Raw genomic sequence first — 20,692 nt, 5'->3', positions numbered from 1 at the left:
TGGGATGAAATAGTCCATTAACAACAATCACATTCAAAGGTTTTCTGGTAAAAAGCCTTGAAGACAAACTTCTCCCATGTGTGCAGACCAGAACTTTTCAAAGTCAGACACAGAAGTGAAAGTTCCTTCATGTGATGTCCACATGTTCTCACTCAGCGTCACCTCTTCCTCTCAGTTTCATAAAGACAGGTGCACTCAAATGTATTTTGCATTAATTTTATGCATCGCTGCTCCTCAGAGTTAAAGTCACACAGAGTCTGAACCGTTTTCACGCACTCACACAGGAAACTGCATCAGGATGATGTTGACAGTAACTCTGAGTGTCATGCTGGTTTTTCTGAGTCAGGGTGAGAGATTTTGAACGTGGTGGAAATGTGTTTTCTTTATTTTCCTCCACAGGCTGTTGAAACTATTTCCTCTGATGCTCTTTCATTCATTTCTTATTTCAGAGTCTGCAGCCAACAATTTTCTGACTCAGACTGACTCAGTCAAGTCTGTTAGTCTTGGAGGGACTGTGAACATCGGAGCCACAGGGAGTTCAAATATTGGTGCTGACCTCAGTTGGTACCTTCAGAAACCTGGACAGGCTCCCAAGCTTCTTATTTACGATGCATCAACTCTTAATTCAGGAACTCCCTCTCGATTCAGTGGCAGTAGATCTGGTTCTAGCTACACCTTAACCATCAGAGGTGTTCAGGCTGAAGATGTTGGAGATTATTACTGTCTCGGTGCTCATAGTGCTGGAGTGTTCACACAGTGATTTAGAGCCGTACAAAAACCTCCCTCAGTCTGACTGAAGTGAAACTGGTCTGCTGCAGCTGCACAGAGAATAACTGGTCCAGTGAACACAACACAAGTCTTCAAGCAGAGCGACAATGAAGCTAAACACAACTGAAACAAACTCACAGTTTTAAATGTTCAGAAATCTCCAAACAAAGCCCCATGCAACCAACTTTGTCATTTTAGATTTTTAGTTGAAGACTAGAACGTCTAAATGTGTGTAAGATGAGCCTGAGGTTATTACTTCACTATTATTTATGTGGGTGCACAGGTCTGCACTTTTTAAATTTTGATTTTATAATATTTGTTTGAAAATTGTAATGATGTGGTTCATGTGTTTCTTTTTAGGGGGTGTTTAGGTCAATGTAGGCTCCCCAGGTCCCTTTTGCCTGAGGCCCCTAAAGTCCCTTGAAACGCCCCTGGAGTCCCACAAATGAGTTTTCATGGTGATTCTCTGGCGGAGCAGTGAACGCTGCGTTGACCGGCCGAGTTGCACGTGTTGTAAACGGAGCTGTATCGTAAAAAACCTGCCTCAACTAGTTGCTCTACAGAATGAGTTCTAACAGAAAACTACAATAAACACAGAGAATATATACGATGTATTATAAAACACATTGAGCTCATACAACCAGCACATCCTGCAAGTTTAAAACCAGAATAATCAGAAACAATTGTGGTTATTTATCAATTTCATTTGATGACTAAATGTTGCCAGATATTTATTTATCGACTTTAAATGTCATTTAGATTCTGTTACACTTCATCAAATAGTGATATGATGATTATTATAATCACACATTCAAAAGGGTATTACCATTAAGCACTCACACATCAGAACATGGATGGAACAGAATATCTAATTAACTCTTATGCTAAATGTGTAATTTCCCTTTAATTTCTCAGGTTTCATTATAAACTTTTACTTCTGTCACTTATTAAAAATAATATGAATTATGAGGAAAGTCCTACAAGTAGAAGTAAAACATAGATTTACATTCATATCTTTTGCCGCTAAAAAAATAAAACAGAAGCAGAAGTTGGTGATGATATATTTTATTTTAGTAAAGTAAAAATAGAAATGTGAAAAACAAATGACATGAGAACATGAAATATTTATTCTTGTTTCAAAAGTAGCACAATACAGCATTGGACTGTCATAATGAGTTGAAGAAAAGACATGAAGACATGCAGAGCTGCAGTAGAACACATGTAAATCACACGGACCCACAGTAGAGCACAATGACTCCATCCGGTCGTCTCTCTACTCCGAGCAGCGGTCAGGGTCCAGGGTTTGAGCGACAGGGCTCTGTCCGGTCAGACTGGCCTCACAGCTCACTGAGCCCGCCTTCCTCCACTGATCTGCAGGGAGGCTCATGGTGCTGCTCCAGCTGTAGTGGCCGCCCCTCCCCAGGACCCCCGGGCTGTGAGACACCCCTGAGGAGCTGCTGCTGCCCCCCACCTTCCAGCCCAGGCTCCAGGCTGAGGGGAAGCCCCCGCTGGCCAGACACACCACAGTGGCACTGCCCTGCTGCAGCTCTTCACTGGAGGGGGGGAGGACGGTCAGGGTGGGCCGCACCACACCCACTGGAGGAGAGAGAGGGGAGAAAAGACAAAGGGATGAGGATGAAGGAAAATGACGTACAGGTGATTTCTTGTACGTTATAAAATGAAACAGAAGAACTTCTACTGTTGAACATCATTCACTCAGTGTCAGACCATCAGCCGCAGGGTTCAAGTGTCAATGTGGCTGAGAAGGTTCACTGATAATGATTATTGATGATTATTGAGGACGTCTTCACGTCTGTTTCTCAACGTGTGACAGTGAATAACTCGTCCCTGAGATGATTTTCTTCTGTTTAAACTCACAGAGCTGAAACACTGGTGTGAAAACAGTTCAAACCTTTGTCGTCTGTTTCTTTCACTTCCTTTTCACCACATGAAGCGTGAACACAAAGCTGAGCTGCATCTACTGATAAAATCCTGTTTGTGTTCAACATCAGATTTTTGTGCCAAAATATGTTTGATCAATTCAAACTAAACATTTTTAAACAGTTTATGATTTAGTTTGAAGCTTGAGCAAATTCTATTTTTAAATGTTTTAAACATGTGAATAAAAATCATCATTGTTCATGGAAATAGATGAAACATTTGTTTTAGTATGTTTCTATAAATGTATTAATCTACATAAACTGATTACGATCAAGAAATATTGATCTGCATTTATTTTTCTCAGGATATGAGATTACCTTAGATTGAAAAAATTCAACAAAATTATCAGCCAGTCAATCTCTGAACTTGATCAAATTCTTGTTCATTATTTGATCAAAGTTATAAATGCACAAAGTAAAAATCTCTGGTACTTACAGTTACTGACGAGTTTGGTTCCTCCACCGAAAGTCAACCACAGTGATACAGACTCATTAGGTGCTCGTACAAAAACCTCCTGCACCGTGAACAACAGTCTGTCCACTGAAGAGTCACTTTGTTCTGGTTAAACTACACAATTTACACTTAATATTTATATTGAGCTAATGTGGCTTGAAATTTCAATAAGATTTAAAATAATTAATACAAAAAAATTATAAATTTTTCTTACTTCTGAACATTGAGAGACAAAAAGTTGATTTAACTTTGTCATGAATTATTATTTCGAAAAAATAGTTTGACATCATTTGAAAGCTGTAAAACAAACAGGATGCTTCAAAAGAATTAAAACAAAATGTTTTTAAAATTCTATTGTACGTCTACTCACTCTGTAATTCAAGGGAATGAAATACACATATTTGCATCAATGAAAGTGACACAATTTGAATCCAGATGCTGACCCCTCAATTCTGCTTCTTCATATTTAGTGTAAATCCAAACAGCAACGCTCCTGAGTTTGTGTCCCACGTCACCTTCAGTCCGCTCAGAGCAGAGGAATCATTTCCATAGAGAGGAGGCTTTGCATCGTCAGCTGATCCTCCACTGAACTGAGAAGCTTTATAGTCCTGTGACTCCAACTCTGCAGGACTCAGACCCGTCAGTCGACCACAACCACCATGACTCTCATCACCCTCCTCATCTGGACGCTGGCCTGCTGCAGCTTCACAGGTTCAGTCACTCAGCAACATTTCAGACGTGATGCGCTGCCTGTTCTCTCTCTTCACCTCCGCTGATTAATGTATGATTTGTGTTTGTGTGCAGGATGCAGCGGCCAGGTGACTGTGACTCAGCCTCCAGTCGTGACATCCACTCCAGGATCCACTGTCACGCTGACCTGTAACACCAACCCCAGTGTTTATAGCAGTAATCGTCTGTACTGGTACCAGCAGAAACCTGGACAGGCTCCCAAGCTTCTTATATACTATGCATCAACTCTATATTCAGGAACTCCCTCTCGATTCAGTGGCAGTGGAAGCAGCTCTGACTTCTCTTTGACCATCAGTGGAGTTCAGAGTGAAGATGCAGCAGTTTACTACTGTCAGAGCCTCCATTATTTAAACGGAGCATATCTGTTGACACAGTGAATTACAGTCGTACAAAAACCTCCCTCAGTCAGACGCAGAGACATGAGCTGTTACAGCAGGAAGAGAGTGGGACACAGACCAGTGAACACAGAGACTGACAGTAACCTCACCAAGCACAACATACACAATCACACACTTTCAGACCTAAGATGAAGATCTTCAAAAGTTTGTTTTACTCACTACATCACTTTATTACTGCAAATCAATGACTAGTTTGTAATATTTAAATATCATTTCACCTCAAGCTTTGCTTATTCTCTTATTTTCCACAGGAGTCTCAGTAGAATATTTCTAAGTATGTACACAATAGATTTTCTCAAGTGCAGTATTTGCAGTAAGTAACTTCATGATGTATTTGTAGTATACTCAAGAATCCTACATAGAGCAAGGTGCATTCCATAGGCTGTATACATCTTTATACAGTGCCTATAAAAAGTATTCACCCCCTTGGATGTTTCACCCTTTTGTTGCTTTTATACATGAAATCATGGTCAATATAATTTGGCTTTTTTGACAAGAATTTGCAAAAAAAGCTTCTTTCATGTCAAATTGAAAACAGATTTTTACAAACTAATGTCAATTAATTAAAAATATATAGTGTAAAATAAGTGTTTGCATAAATATTCACCCCCTTTAAAGTTTCTGACCTAATTCAACAGAGGTCCAGCTAGTTGATGACAGCAGTGTCACAGTTAGTGAAATGGAGATCCCCTGAGTGCAGTTGATGTGTGTCAAGTGATTGTAGTATAAAAACACCTGTGTCTGGGAGGTCCAGTCTCTGGTTCATCAGTGTTCCTGCTACAATTGCAGCATGAAGACAAAAGAACACTCCAAGCAACTCAGAGAAAAGATCAGTGAAAAGTGTAAGTCAGGAGATGGCTACAAAAAGATTTCCAACTCACTGGACATCCCACAGAGTTCAGTTAAATCCATCAGTAAGAAATGGAAGGAGTATGGCACTTGTTTAAATCTGCCTATAGCTGGCCGTCCTCACAAACTGAGTGACCGGGCAAGAAGAAGACTGGTGAGGGAGGCCACCAAGACACCTACGACCACCCTGAAGGAGTTAAAAGCTTCAGTGGCTCAGATGGGAGAGACTGTACATACAACATCTGTAGCCCGGGTTCTTCACCAGTCGAAGCTGTGTGGGAGAGTGGCAAAGAGAAAGCCACTGTTGAAAAAAGCTCATATGAAATCTTGCCTGGAATTTGCCCAAAGGCATGTGGGAGACTCCAAGGTCAATTGGAAGAAGGTTCTTTGGTCTGATGAGACAAAAATGTAGCTTTTTGGCCATCAGACTAGACGCTATGTTTGGTGAACACCAAACACTGCACATCACCACAAACACACCATCTCCACCGTGAAGCATGGTGGTGGCAGCATCATGCTCTGGGGGTGCTTCTCAGCAGCAGGCCCTGGAAGGCTTGTAAAGGTAGGGGGGAACATGAATGCAGAAAAATATCGCCAAATCCTGGAGGATAATCTGACTCAGTCTGCAAGAGAACTACGACTTGGGAGAAGATTTATTTTCCAGCAAGACAACGACCCCAAGCATACAGCAAAAGCTACACAGAAATGGTTCAAAGACAACAAGGTGAATGTTCTGGAGTGGCCAAGTCAAAGCCCAGATCTCAATCCAATCGAGAATTTGTGGCTGGACTTGAAAAGAGCTGTTCACGCCCGATCCCCGAGCAACCTGACAGAGCTTGAGCTGTTTTGCAAGGAAGAATGGAGAAAAATTGCAGTGTCCAGATGTGCCAGCCTGATTGAGACATATCCACACAGACTCATGCTGTGATTGCAGCCAAAGGTGCATCTAGCAAATACCGACCTGAAGGGGGTGAATATTTATGCAATCATTTACTTTACCTTATATATTTTTAATGAATTGACATTATTTTGTAAAAATCTGTTTTCACTTTGATACTAAAGAGTTTTTTTTTGCAAATTCTTGTCAAAAAAGCCAAATTATATTGACCATGATTTCATGTATAAAAGCAACAAAAGGGTGAAACATCAAAGGGGGGTGAATACTTTTGATAGGCATTGTATATATTGTTTGTTGACACGATCTTTGAATTCACAGTTTTTAAAGACATATAGACTGCACATATATTTGTATTGATTGTTTATAGATTCTACATATTTTATATAGACTGTCATACTGTTTATAGAGACTGTTTATAAATATATTAATAATATATTATTACATTATATATATATATATATATATACATAGATATTCTATGATAAATATATTACTTAGACAGTCAAAAGTCTGTATATATATCTATACAGACCTTATATATCATCATATAGCAATCAGACTGTCTATACCTTCATATAGACAGTCTATCTAACTAAGGTCTCTTTAGGCCTCATGATGCATTTTGCAGCTCTTTTTATTCACATGGTTTTATCTTTATTAGCAGATGCAGTTTGCTCAGTTTTAATGGAATTGACATGTTAAACTTTATTTTTTTACAAAGTATTCGAATGAGCCTGATACTCGTAAACTTCACTGTCACATTTAGTCTGATTGATACTCAGAGTATTCTCAGAGGGTGAGAATACTTAAATAAAACAGAGGCCTGGGGTCACTGAGGTCAGATGACGCGTACTTACTTACTTCTTTCCCTGATATCAGAGCTGCATGAAATGACTGATGTACATGGTGATGAAAAGGTTGAACAAGGATAGAAAACAAAATCAGCCTCACACCATGATGGAGTTATTGATGATGGTGAACTGCCAGCAGGGGGTAGTGTGCATCTACTTATAGACATGAAGGGATATTTCTGAGGGAGAGAGTTACTCCCAGAGCAACTTCCTGGCTTCAGTGTTCAGTCGCAGTTGGATTTAGTTGAGGAAACAAAATCACGTGGTTAGATTTTGATACATTTCTTGGTTTGGGATGAAATAGTCCATTAACAACAATCACATTCAAAGGTTTTCTGGTAAAAAGCCTTGAAGACAAACTTCTCCCATGTGTGCAGACCAGAACTTTTCAAAGTCAGACACAGAAGTGTCAACTGAAGAGTCACTTTTTACTGGTAAAACTACACAATTTACACTTAATATTTATATTGAGTTAATATAGCTTGGAATTTCATCAAGATTTAAAATAATTAATAAAAAAAAAAAGTATACATTTTTGTTACTTCTGAACATTGAGAGACAAAAAGTTGATTTAACTTTGTCATGAATTAATATTTCAAATAATAGTTTGACATCATTTTAAAGCTGTAAAACAAACAGGATGCTTCAAAAGAATTAAAACAAAATGTTTTGAAAATTCTATTGTACGTCTACTCACTCTGTAATTCAAGGGAATGAAATACACATATTTGCATCAATGAAAGTGACACAATTTGAATCCAGATGCTGACGACCCTCAATTCTGCTTCTTCATATTTAGTGTAAATCCAAACAGCAACGCTCCTGAGTTTGTGTCCCACGTCACCTTCAGTCCGCTCAGAGCAGAGGAATCATTTCCATAGAGAGGAGGCTTTGCATCGTCAGCTGATCCTCCACTGAACTGAGAAGCTTTATAGTCCTGTGACTCCAACTCTGCAGGACTCAGACCCGTCAGTCGACCACAACCACCATGACTCTCATCACCCTCCTCATCTGGACGCTGGCCTGCTGCAGCTTCACAGGTTCAGTCACTCAGCAACATTTCAGACGTGATGCGCTGCCTGTTCTCTCTCTTCACCTCCGCTGATTAATGTATGATTTGTGTTTGTGTGCAGGATGCAGCGGCCAGATGACTGTGACTCAGCCTCCAGTCGTGACATTTACTCCAGGATCCACTGTCACACTGACCTGTAAAACCAACCCCAGTGTTGCTAACAATAATTATATGTCCTGGTACCAGCAGAAACCTGGACAGGCTCCCAAGCTTCTTATATACTATACATCAACTCTTAATTCAGGAACTCCCTCTCGATTCAGTGGCAGTGGAAGCAGCTCTGACTTCTCTTTGACCATCAGTGGAATTCAGAGTGAAGATGTTGGAGATTATTACTGTCTCGTCTATCATGGTGGACAGTTCACACAGTGATTTAGAGCCGTACAAAAACCTCCCTCAGTCTGACTGAAGTGAAACTGGTCTGCTGCAGCTGCACAGAGAATAACTGGTCCAGTGAACACAACACAAGTCTTCAAGCAAAGGAATCGAAACACAACTGAAACAAACCCCACACACACTTCTCGTTTTGTATTCTCCTCATTCAGTTCCCGCTCTGAAGCTACTGACTGAACCTGGCACATCATTCCAAACAAAAAGATTTTGAAATATTAGCATTGTTGTAAGATGACCATACTATTTATTATCTCCATCGGCTTCTCAACATGTAGATGATTTAGATGCATGTAAAACTAGAATGCAGTACTTCAACCAAAGTTCAACTGGCCCCATTTAAAACCACATTTATAATTAAAGTTGCACACTCATATATATCGGTCTCTTCAATACACCTTTTTTCATCTAGATCCATGAATTATTCCCATGGTTATTGGTGAAAATGTCACAATAATAAGAATGAGAAAGAAAAATCCTGGATGTGTCTGAATGTCTTAATGCCATTTTTATTTGGCCCATGTATAATCCTTCTACCAAGTTTTGTGGAAATCATTTCAGTAGTTTTTTCCTTAATCGTGTTGACAAACAAACAAACAAACAAACATATATTTGGGTAACTGAGAGGCTTTTTTGTTAATTTAAGCCCATGGTTAGAGAATTTCTATTTTGGTCCTCAAACAAACAGAGATAAAATGTCCTTTTTCTTTTCTTCTGTTCCTTGATGCTGCTGCGTGCAATGTTCAAGGCGAGGATTAAATGTTATTGGATTGGTTACAGGTGACGTGGGCACAGACACTGTTGCACAGGACAGAGTCAGGTTTGGATCTGCTCCCAGGTCAGCATGGACACAGTGACATCAGCAGACGAAGGGCGACTACAGAATTAACGAGGGAGGCAAACAACACACTAGAATAATACAGACGACTTGGACGGCTGACAAGAGTCGCATGCCATCATTTCTTTTCACAGCTTTATCAGTCCCTTATATTCCTTTTTTTTTTTCTTTTAGATTGCTTTGCCTATTGTATACAAGAAATTCTTATTCCATCATTTTAGAGATTTAATTCTGGGACATTACAGAGAAAATGTGCAGGTAACCCAAGTGAGTCTCCTGTGGTAATTTGCCTCAAACACACTTCTCTCACCACCCTGCATGGTGCAAGGTCACGCTGGCGACTTCAGGTCCGCTTAAGGCTGCTTCTCTGGGCCAGAGAGGAATTATTTACCCGCTAAAATGCCAAGTCCTGACGCTAAGGCCTGTTTGTACACGGCCTGAACTCTGAGCACATGACACGGCCTGACCTCTGAGCACATGACACAGCCTCACGTCATGCTCAGATCAAAAGGACAACAAAGTGTTAGGACATGTCCTGAACACAGAGGACGGATGCTTTGGTGTCTTACCTTTACATCTGCCCTACGTAAACCTACGCAACCTGAAAGAAAATAAAAGGAAGTATCTTATAATTACAAATATCTATATATATGAATATATGGATACTTGCCAAACCATTCACACCTACTGCCAGTCTGGATCCAAACCCAATCTGCATGTCTTTGGATGGTTGGAGGAAGCTAGAGTATCCGAAGAAAACCAACGCAAACACGGGGAGAACATTCAAACTCGGTCAAAGCCTGGATTCAAACCTTCCTGCTGTGAAGGTCCACTTGAAGGTTAATTTAGAGGTCAAAGTGCGAGCACATGTTTCATGAATGGGAGGACTTGGGGGTGGGTAGTGACAGCTCACAATGATCTATGAATGGAGGAGCTAATCAGTGCCTTATTCTTGAGCTTCTTAAATGAGCCTGAGTGGCTGTGAAGGAGACTGTTACCATTGGATAGGGATAATCCTTGGAGGCCGCACTTTACCAGGAATCAATTAGTTAGCGCTTCCTCTCTCAGACTGGGTGAGCTCGTTCAGTGCGAGACAGGAGCCCCACTGGATCTGATTCTGTCCTCCGCCTCGGATCTTGCGGGACGCACACTGATCTACCTCACTCAACCGGGAGATCCGGACATCTGTAGCCGCTCAGGGGGGAGGGGGGGACGCGGAGCGATCCTGAATCAGGATGGAGGGGATGAAGAAGTGCATGAAGAACATGGTGTCAGGGAAATTCAGGGAGTACGTGACGGACTACTGCAAGAGGAATGGCCTTCTGACTCTCTCGGTCTTTGCTGTGGTGACGGGCTGCGTGCTCGGATTCCTCCTCAGGTCGCTCAACCTGTCCACACAGGTATGGATGAGTAGATGGATGGATGTTCAGTGAGGATGTGAAGTATCAGGTACAACAGAACAACCAGAGATGCCAGAGGAGGCTTAGAAAGAGTTTAAGCTGCCATCATCAATATTCTGACACCAATGAGTTGCTACAGAGCTGTCAGACCCACACAGTTGATATTTCCCTAAGGAGGAGGAGACCAAAACTGAGCTAAAAGAGATGCAATACACAGAAATTTGTGTAAAAAAGGCAACTGTCATAACACGTCAGTTCCCACCCAAAAAAGTCTGTTGTAGGTTTAAAAGGTTCATGTTATCATTTCATTATTAATTTCATCGATTTGTTTTTTTCTCCAGTTTTTCAACAACTGGTTTTGAGATGTTTAAATGTCTCGTTGGAGGCCACATGTAATCCTGCTATCATGTTACTGTGACGTAAGAAGCTCTAATTGGAAACAGACTTAGTCAGCGATTAGCATCCAGCGCACTAAGAAATGTAACCTTTGACCTTATATCTTTGACCACATCCTGTAAAACAGCATCTTCATCTGCTGAGCCACAAAACAAACTGTGAAACACAAACAGGACTATTCAAGAGAATTGTTTTACCTGCCTATATTGTTGGGAATACGAACAATAATGTCTTTACCATGTTGAATCAGTTATTAACTAGAAATGAGCTTAATGTGATTGATAGACACTTTTAAATGTTTGGATGTCTTTCATTTGATGGCAACTTCCTGATCATATTTAAGTTTTGAGGCAAATAAATATTGAGGTAAACAAATATAAAGTACATATAATATATATTGAGACACAAGCAACACTCAAAGGAGGCAAATAAGGACAATTAATAAATTCTTTGGCAAAATAATTTAACACTAGGTTATATATAATACTTATTGACTGAATCTAGATCAATTTTCTGTCAGTGCATCAGAGAGTATAGATATTATCATGTAAAATCAGACTCAAAGTGCATTTTACAATATCAACAGTATTTGCAAAAGATATAATATAATATAATATAATATAATATAATAAAGGGAACTACTCTATATCAGATTTATTTTTACTAACACTGTAAGTTGTAGTATGTTGTAAGTATGTTGCTGAAATGCACAAACTGTCCCAGGTCCTGTTTCCTTGGGATTTAATTTGGTCATTACATGATGCTAAACTCTGCAAAAGGGAAATTATTTTCTATGTAGAAATACGTTTTTGCTTCTCACATAGGCCAAGATCTACTTCTCGTTCCCAGGAGAGCTGCTGATGAGGATGTTGAAGATGCTAATTCTGCCACTCATCACTTCCAGGTAAGAAAAGCCCTCACCTGCGTCGGGAACACTGGTTCTGAAGCTGTTATAATAAACCTGTCACCTTCTTTCTTGCTCTGGTCGGGGGTAAGATATAAGGAAGATAGAAGATAGAGGAGAATGCATCACTACTGAGAGATTTACCATGAACCACACCTTACCTTACATAACATTGTTTTGTTAGTTACAAGCCTCATACTGACTCTGTCCAGTGACAAAGTAAGAGCTGGATCTGCAATTTAGAGCACGATGACATTTGTGTAACAGCGTTTTGCATCGTTTTGGACGGGAGAGATCTGCTGGTGGTTTATGATGCTGCATTCAGACAAGTTGAATCTGGTCTGGAGGTTGTTTTCCACATTACTCTCTCCTTCTCCCAGTGTCTTCAGTCTAATGTAATAAACTTGTTAATTTTGTAGAGAATGTGTTAAGAATACATCTGCAACTGATTTAATTTACCTTTGCATTATGTGCTTCTTCATTGTATGTAATGCCCCAAATTAAAACATGATTACGTCTTTTATATTTCTTTTTCTTCCAAACTGATCTTTTGTTGGGACTGGAATGTTTTTTTAATTTGATAATTCCCCCAAAATAAACATTTTCTATAAGCTGCTAATGAACAATAAATCAACACATGCAACTCTTATAATAGTCTGATTTAAAATGATTGAATCTGAAACAAAGGCTTTTCCACATCTCCTGTTTTGCCATCCAGTCTTATGTCCGGCCTATCAGCCATGGACACAAAGGCGAGCGGCCGCCTCGGAGTCCTGACCATCACCTACTACCTGTGGACGACCTTCATCGCCGTCATCGTCGGCATTGTGCTGGTGCTCATCATTCACCCGGGGACAGGCTCAGAGAAAGAAGGTCATCATGCGAGTTCAGGGCCTGTTATGACCTCCGCTGACGCTCTGCTGGACCTCATCAGGTAAACATTTGACACGTTGACGAGGAGACGTCGTGATGGTGTTGCTGTGACTTCAAGATTTACCACAGTGAAAAGATGCTGAGCCCCAAACTCGCTCTACACCTGACCTCTGAGATCCTTGTTGAAGTTGAACCCAAAAAGAAAACAATAACAATAATTCATATGTGATTCTAGAGCAATGATCGTTGGACACGATTTTGGACTGAAGATGGTAACAGAGAATTGATATTATGTTAATGTGAAAAATAGTTGAGACTTTTTAAAAAGCCACAAATTTCGATCTTGTGACAAGTGATAAATTACAGGAATCGACAAAAATATCAAGATAATTGCATGAAATCGTGAATGTCTGATCTCACTGTAGCGAAGTAAAGATGGACGGCATGACTGCTCCTCAAAAGTGAAGCTAAATCCTCTTGATCGTCCCCTGGTGGCTATAGGCCATAAACCTCACCTCCTCCATGTTCGCAGATGGGACATGGGCCAAACTAGAAAGACAACGTGCATGTTGGATACATTTTTCTTAAAGATGCTCATTCTAGGGTCCTTTTTTCCCGGTAAATTTGGTTTCAATTAGTTATTTGATGCTATAGAATCAGAGTGACACATCACGATTGACAGCTGCGACTGACTCACGATTGGTCGAGCGCGTGTATCGACGGGACCTCGCTACCTCGGCTCCATCCCCGATCGCTACAGTGCAGACCCTGGCTCCGAATGCACTAAATGGAATATTTTGGTCGTCATGGTGATAACAACTCCATGTAAAAAGCACATATGTCAACCCCATGGGAGGGCAGATAGTAGGATTCATCCTCTGGGCACCATGAATATATGAACCGAATGTCAATCTACTCTATGTATTAGTTGTTGAGAAATGTCCGTCTTGACCCATCACTGCCATAGAGATACGTAGCTAGCATGGATATGAACAACAAATTCTGATTTAGTCTATTTGTTTGTCCATGTGGTGGAGAATATACTTTTTAACATTTCATAAAAAGACCTTATTTGTGAGGAAAAAAAACTAATCAAGCTTTCCTGGTAAACAGATTTTCTTCTGTTTGTTGTGTCTATCGAAGGGGATTCGGCTCCAGAAACACTAAGAAGTGACAGTGACACTATTTTCAGACACAATCTTCCTGGTAAACTAATACCCACCCTCACTTTTTCCGTGCGAATGGAGAACCCCCCCCACCCCCGGCATGGGATTTTCAAGAGATTCAAGGTTTTCCACTCAATCTAATTAGTGTTTTCCAGATTAAGATGGTGCAGTGCAACATCTTCTTTGGAAAAAACGCTAATCACACAGGCTCAGAGGATGAGTTTGATCCTGCGAGCCGACGTTAATAACTTTCGCAACAAACCAAAAGTCGTCACAAATGATAAAAATCCTCCATAAGTTGAGTGTCCTGAACCAGTTCTCCTGACGTTTAATGAACTCTGAAGATTTCTAAAATCACGATAAAGCAAATAAAATGGCAACAAATTTGAATTTGAAACACTAGATAAATTAAACGGACATGTGAAAGCCCATGTGATGTTGAACTCTCCACTGCAGTATTGTCTTTAAAATCTTGCACTCAAAAAAGTGTGATAGTCGCAGTGTCATTCCAATGCAGCAGGTCAGCTAAGAATAGGGAAACACTTAATTGTGATCTGTTAAGCCTGCACTTTCTCCCTTATGCACTGTTACGCTGTGCGAGACGGAGCCTGCATGCTGCTGGTGAGCGTGAGGCGAGCTGGGCTTACTGCGGTGGCCATGTCAGAGATCCACTAATACCTGCGTCTTAAACCTGATTATTTTAGAGAGCTGTGGCCGACGCGTCTCTGTTGCTGTTTCAGTCCTCTTACGTGTGTTTGACGAGCTTGCAGCCGGGGTTCAGTGTCCCTGACGCATGTTGTACAAATACACTCGCAGTACATGATGCTGGACATTTAAAGGCCTCTCTCTGTTTCCCTGCGCTGTACGAAAAGACAACAGGAGGTAGTCCATGTGGGGAAATGGCCCCTGTGAGTGTTATGCTGTTATATAATATATTTCAAGTTCATAAAACAGCATTTTACTGTTGTAGCAGCTCCAAGTGGAGATAGGTCAGCTCCTCTTTTACATACTGTTGGGTGGTTTCATTACCTTCATTACCAAGGAGGTTGTGGTTTCTTCTGGATCTTGTGAATTTAAATGTGGTTTCACGAGTGGACTCCTTGTTGGAGGTATGTGCTCGACTGAGTGCATTGTAGTTTATTTTAGGTTGACTTGATTTGTTGTATTTGTAAAATCCTTATTACCTCTGTCAAGGAGGTGATGTTTGTTTGTCAGTGTGTTAGCAGCATTACTCAAGAACTACTGAACTAATTTACATTCAATTAACGTTCCATTCATGCTATGACATTTGTCTATGTGCTCACTTTTATAGGAACATGATCCCGTCGAATCTAATCGAGGCAACTTTTCAGCAGGTGAGTGGACAAAAAGAGGAAACTCACAGCAAACTGTCACACACTCCTTATTAATTCACATATTGACTGATCTCTGTGCTTGTTCTCTTGTTCTTCAGTACCGGACAGATTTGGTGCCCATTGTGCAAAACTCTGATTCAAAGGAGTCCCAGGCCAACTATGTGTACGTAATGCCCGACTACCACAACCCTCGCCTGGGCCACCCGGTCTTCCTGGAGATCACCCCTGCGCCCGACATCAAGTATAAGATCGTGCCCAGTACGAGCAAGGGCATGAACGTGCTGGGGATCGTCATCTTCTCGGCCACCATGGGTGAGACCATCACACAGCTCATTGTATCACAGCACAACATTTCAAAACTCTACTTTCTATTCTGTCAGCTTCCATTACAGGTTTATAAGTGGCCACCAATGGTGCCATTAACTAGTAATAACGCTTTACAGGTCATTTATACTGTACGTCATTATTACATTCATGGCACATAGCTGACACAACTTTGGGGTTGCCAGGTTGTGAAATATCCCCCTGTCTGGTTTTTTATCTCCCTCCAACGGGATGCGTCTTCTCTTTGGCTCTTTACTCCATTTACGAGACTCTTTCAGATAAAAATAGATGACGTAATTTTCATTGGAAGGTTATGAACTCGTTTTTGATCAGTGGTAGAGGAAAAATAAATGGTTTCAGTAGTAATATGACATTATATTAGATTCTTTGCTGCATCATAGTGTATGCAGAGTTTAAACTACTTTATACTAGTGATAGCGTGGTGTGATGGTTCCCAACCTAAGGGCAGAGTTTCTCCTGAGGGTCACAAAATAAATCTAAGGTGTCATCACAGTATTACGGAAGAAGAAAGAAAGGTCTGCTACACAAATGTGTTTTCTCAGATTTTAGTTTAATTAAAGACATGGGGTGGTTTTCATAATCTAAAGTTTTGCTCTTATTAATGTCTCGCATCTGTTCTAACTAATGAGTAATTGATTTATTAACCATTAATCACAGACAGAAATACAGTTATAAAGAGTTACTATGATTACTAACCACAAACACATCTCAGGTCTGCTGCTGGGGAAGATGGGAGAGCGTGGCGCACCGCTGGTCAACGTGTGTCAGTGCATCAACGAGTGCGTCATGAAGATCATTAACGCGGCAATGTGGTAAGTCTGTAGTTTCTCTCGCACAACACCACACACACACACACACACACACACACACACACACACACACACACACACACACTTTTAAAGATACACTATGTCCCATACGTACATCCCAAAGGGACAGACTACATAAAGTTCCCTGAGCAGAGCTGGATTATTTCTAAAAATAAATCTCACACAACAACTCAGGGAAGAGTCACCGGTGGCGTCTGAAGTGAACTGCTTCACACGAGTGTCGCCTCCCAGATTACATTTGTGTGAATGGAGCAAGGAGCACTGTTATATAATCGTACATTCAAACTGTGTATTATACAGTGTACAGTATAACATATGACTGTATGAAGTATGTGGACATCCACCCAAATATTATTCACTCGTAAAAATGTAGTAGAGAAGAAAGGATCAATATTTGTTGATTTTCCTGAAAATACATGAAAAATACGCACTTAAGTACAATAACAAAGTAAATGTACTTTACAACATCACACCACTGCTCACATTGGTGATTGTCTCATTCCAAACTCGTGTGCATTCATTTGCTGATATAACTTCCTCCACTCTTATGGCCTGGCTGCTGGATTTTGGCCACAGGAGCATTAGTGAGGTCGGCTGCTGATGTTGGACGATAAGGCTTCGGTGTCCCAATTAAATCTAAAGGCGTTTAGATGGGGTTAAGGACAGGCCAGCCAACTCCTTCCACACCAGTTTTGAAAAAAACAGTTCTTACCATTCAAAAAATATCTTTTACATTATCCAACATAAACTGTTCAGCCAGTTTAACATATTATAAATTTCAACGATGATATTTTGCCCCCCCTAAAAATCTCAGTTAAATGAATGTGGAAGGGTTGATTAGATACGCCATCGAACACATCCTCTTCTCTCTGCTCCTCCGTGCAGGTACTTCCCCTTCGGTATTGTGTTCCTTGTGGCCGGGAAGATTCTGGACATGCACGACCCCGCCCACCTGGGAGAGAAGCTGGGCATGTACTTCATCACTGTCCTGTCCGGTCTGTTTGTGCACGGCCTCATCCTGCTGCCGCTCTTCTACTACTTCTTCACCCGCAAAAACCCCTTCCCCTTCATCAGAGGGCTGCTGCAGGCTCTTGTCATTGCACTGGCAACGTCATCCAGGTAAGAGCAGATATATCTGTTGATGTTTTCATTTCTAATATTCCAGACATGTAGACGTGGCCCAGTCTTTTTGGCGAGTACCTCCTTCCACGTCTTTTCTCTTCTTCCTCTGCAGCTCGGCCACTTTGCCAATCACCATGAAGTGTCTTCTGGAGAACTGCGGAGTGGACCGGCAGATCGCTCGCTTTGTGCTGCCAGTGGGAGCTACCATCAACATGGACGGGACAGCTCTGTACGAAGCCGTAGCGGCCATCTTTATCGCTCAGGTCAACGAGTACGACTTGGACTTTGGCCAGCTGGTCACCATTAGGTGAGAATAGACACTGAACTCGCTATGACGTGTTTGTTGAAAGGTGTAACATACTTGACTCTTTTCTCATCAGTATAACGGCGACGGCAGCCAGCATCGGGGCAGCTGGGATACCTCAAGCAGGTCTGGTTACCATGGTGATTGTCCTGACCTCGGTGGGGTTACCGCCTGCTGACATCTCGCTGATCGTGGCCATCGATTGGGTTCTGTGAGTTCCACTGAAAGTTAATACGCCATATGGAGCATTGGTGGGTATTCTCGGTGGGACGGTGTGTAAATGATTTCTTCCATTTTTTTTACTTTTTACAGCGATCGCTTCCGCACGATGATCAACGTTCTTGGTGATGCCTTAGCTGCTGGGATTATGGCTCATTTATGTAAGAAGGACTTTGAGAAGGCAGCCGCCACCGACACAGAAGTTGCCACCACTGCTGACAACAACGGAGGTGGCCCCACACGGGTGAGAAGGACAGTTTCTATTGGTCCAGTTTAAATTTGCAAAATGAAGCTCCTGAAAACTGCCTGAATATATGAAGTATTTATTCTACAAGATTAAATATGAACCAACTATCAAAGCAAATTATGTCTCCAGTCTTGCATGTGTCTTTGCAAGGCTGTACCATAGACTGTGCACAAAGATGGATGACATGACAGCTTCCCTACAGTAAAACCAAAACGTCTTGATCGTCCCCTGGTGGCTGGCTGCATAGGTCATAAACTCTGCCTTCTCCATGTTAGTGAATGGGTCACGGACCAAACAAAAAAGTCCAGCTACACTTAAAATATGTTTTTGTAAAAGAAGGTTTTTGTCATTTTATACAATGGAGTGTTAGGGCCACAGGGGAAAAAATAGGGAATGTGTGTATGAATTAATGTTAAATTCAAAGGGATTTCATAGAGAGAATAGAAATTAACATTTTGAATCCAGAAGAAGTAGAATTCTGAAAGCATGGGATCTATTTGCTTATAATCTTGTTGCTTATAATTATTGTAATATTACGACTTAATTCTTTGAAATCTCAGAATTTCTCTACATATGGCCATAATACTGTCGTGATTTTAGAGGCAGGTATTTTGACAGGTTTCAGTTGTTGTAGTTAAACATGTGTGTAACTGTGTGTTACTGTCACATAATCCATGACTCCACGTTTATCTGTATATGCATCAGAATGGTTGCATATGTGATTGCCAGCTACAAAATAATAAACATAGACATTGTATTTAGCATGATTTCCAGTTTTATAGCCATGAAACTTTCAATGTCCTTTTTGATTTAAGCCCTGATTCATTATCCAATTCCCCAAAAAACAACAACCTTTCACAACTTTAACTGACTGTGTGGCTGTTTGCATGTCCCACACAGAGAGACACGGTGATCTCCTTTGGGAATCAGAGCGTGGCGCTGTCCGATGCCCCTCTGATCACACACCGCTGCGATTACGTGTTCGAGGTGGACGGAGACAACGTGCTGGAGAAGCCTGTGGCCTGCTACAACCTCTGCCAAGTCTGAGGCGCTTCCACGAGACGGACAGCGAGTCATACTGCCTTCTACGGAGATTCACCTCTCAGGATGGAAGGGGCTGACGTCCGAGGCCCTGACAATCCAAGTTGGGTTTCCATCCTAAATGAGACTAAAGATTGAGTGTGTTGGTGTCGGAGTTAGACGGCGTAAATGGATTTTTGCCTGTGCCATGCCGAAAACAAAAAATAACCCTCCATTACTTGACATTCACTGTACGTGTGTCTCTATTCAGTTGTGACTGGATGACGGGTTGTGAGGAGACGCATTAAGTTTCAGATGAAATCTAACTACTGTACAAATGCACCTGCAGACATGTGTTGCAGCGACATGCATTACATGATTCGTGTTTATCAGTTAGATGATCACAGCGGGCCTGTTCTAATGAGGTTCGACTACAGATTTAGATTTAAGTCAAGGTTCTGAGTTGCCTTAACTCTCAGTTCTGAAAATGAAACTGAGAGCCTGACTGACTTGAAAGCAAACAGGAAGTAAAAGATGACTCACATTCATTTTGTTGAGGTGAACCTTTATGTTGTCTATTGATAGTTATTAAAGCAACACTCACAAAACATATTTACATTATAGTACAAAGAAGTCACTTCAAGAATATTTGTTTTTATACATCGTGCGTTTGATTTTGTGTTGTTTTCTAATAAAAACTTGCCGTGCTCCAACTTGTTTTATCTTGTGCTTCAGATCAGTGTATCTCTGCCTTTACCAGGCATTCGAGAGCGATTAGAAGAGTCACGACTGACCACTAAAAGATGCTGTAAACAGTTACAATGTGCAGCTTTTGCCATTTCAAGTTGTGGTCATGTAATATTAATATTAAAAGTTATCTACATTGTCTGGCGATGAGTAACGACTCCATTGGCAGCACTTTTCGAACAAAACGTCGTCTGAAGTTGAGGACCACATTCGTTCAACACATATAGATTTTTTTTTTAAACAAACATTTGCTTATAATGTATTTCATCAAAAAACAGTCACATTATTTACTTTACAACTCAAAAAACACATTTAAATGAGCAATATCTCTTTAAAGCCCGACAATTCATGGTGGATGTGGATGTGGCTGAGGAGTTGGGAGTTAGAGCTGGGTTGGAATTCAGTTCCCTCTCCCCTGCCCACGTGTAGAGATGTCCTTTATTATTTTCCTACTACATAACTTGTCCGCAAATATTTTATACTTGACGGTTCTGTGATTCTTCATGGGGTTTTATATCAGACCACCTTACTAGTCTTTTTAGACTCAGGTGATTCC

The 20,692-nt window shown here is 41.0% G+C and overlaps 1 protein-coding gene and 4 gene segments (V, D, J or C); 2 read left to right on the top strand and 3 right to left on the bottom strand.

The window, feature by feature from the left end:
• Positions 1-20,692, bottom strand: part of LOC118116380 — a 61,970-nt gene that overhangs the window by 17,183 nt on the left and 24,095 nt on the right. Inside the window, 1 exon segment of the V gene segment in view lies at positions 15,340-15,348. Coding sequence covers positions 15,340-15,348 — 9 coding nt within the window.
• Positions 1-20,692, bottom strand: part of LOC118116393 — a 56,780-nt gene that overhangs the window by 20,794 nt on the left and 15,294 nt on the right.
• The window catches only part of LOC118116383, a 52,659-nt gene continuing 33,784 nt past the window's right edge, over positions 1,818-20,692 (bottom strand). The window contains 2 exon segments of the V gene segment in view: positions 1,818-2,364; positions 3,145-3,182. Of these exon segments, the coding sequence occupies positions 2,042-2,364; positions 3,145-3,182 (361 nt within the window).
• Positions 7,735-8,493, top strand: LOC118116386. The segment is given in 2 exon segments: positions 7,735-7,948; positions 8,042-8,493. Coding segments are annotated over 2 exon segments (363 nt in total).
• slc1a8b (solute carrier family 1 member 8b) lies at positions 10,191-20,102 on the top strand. Its single transcript, XM_035168060.2, has 11 exons — positions 10,191-10,608; positions 11,829-11,908; positions 12,627-12,842; positions 15,260-15,302; positions 15,401-15,614; positions 16,360-16,459; positions 17,363-17,596; positions 17,712-17,906; positions 17,980-18,114; positions 18,216-18,366; positions 19,270-20,102. The coding sequence occupies exons 1-11, from the start codon at positions 10,444-10,446 to the stop codon at positions 19,414-19,416; spliced, it is 1,680 nt and encodes a 559-aa protein (XP_035023951.1). The 5' UTR covers positions 10,191-10,443; the 3' UTR covers positions 19,417-20,102.

This window comes from Hippoglossus stenolepis, chromosome 10 (assembly GCF_022539355.2).
Source record: "Hippoglossus stenolepis isolate QCI-W04-F060 chromosome 10, HSTE1.2, whole genome shotgun sequence".
NCBI classification, from domain to species: domain Eukaryota; kingdom Metazoa; phylum Chordata; class Actinopteri; order Pleuronectiformes; family Pleuronectidae; genus Hippoglossus; species Hippoglossus stenolepis.
Note: the sequence above shows the minus strand (reverse complement) of the source record. Positions and strands in the feature narration are given on the sequence as shown.

What these genes read in the sequence shown, in the direction of transcription:
- slc1a8b (XM_035168060.2), top strand. Translation starts at nt 10,444, where the DNA reads ATGGAGGGGATGAAGAAGTGCATGAAGAACATGGTGTCAGGGAAATTC. An exon ending in CGCTCAACCTGTCCACACAG is followed by an intron (nt 10,609 to 11,828) that starts GTATGGATGAGT and finishes CTTCTCACATAG; the next exon opens with GCCAAGATCTACTTCTCGTT. An exon ending in CTGCCACTCATCACTTCCAG is followed by an intron (nt 11,909 to 12,626) that starts GTAAGAAAAGCC and finishes TTTGCCATCCAG; the next exon opens with TCTTATGTCCGGCCTATCAG.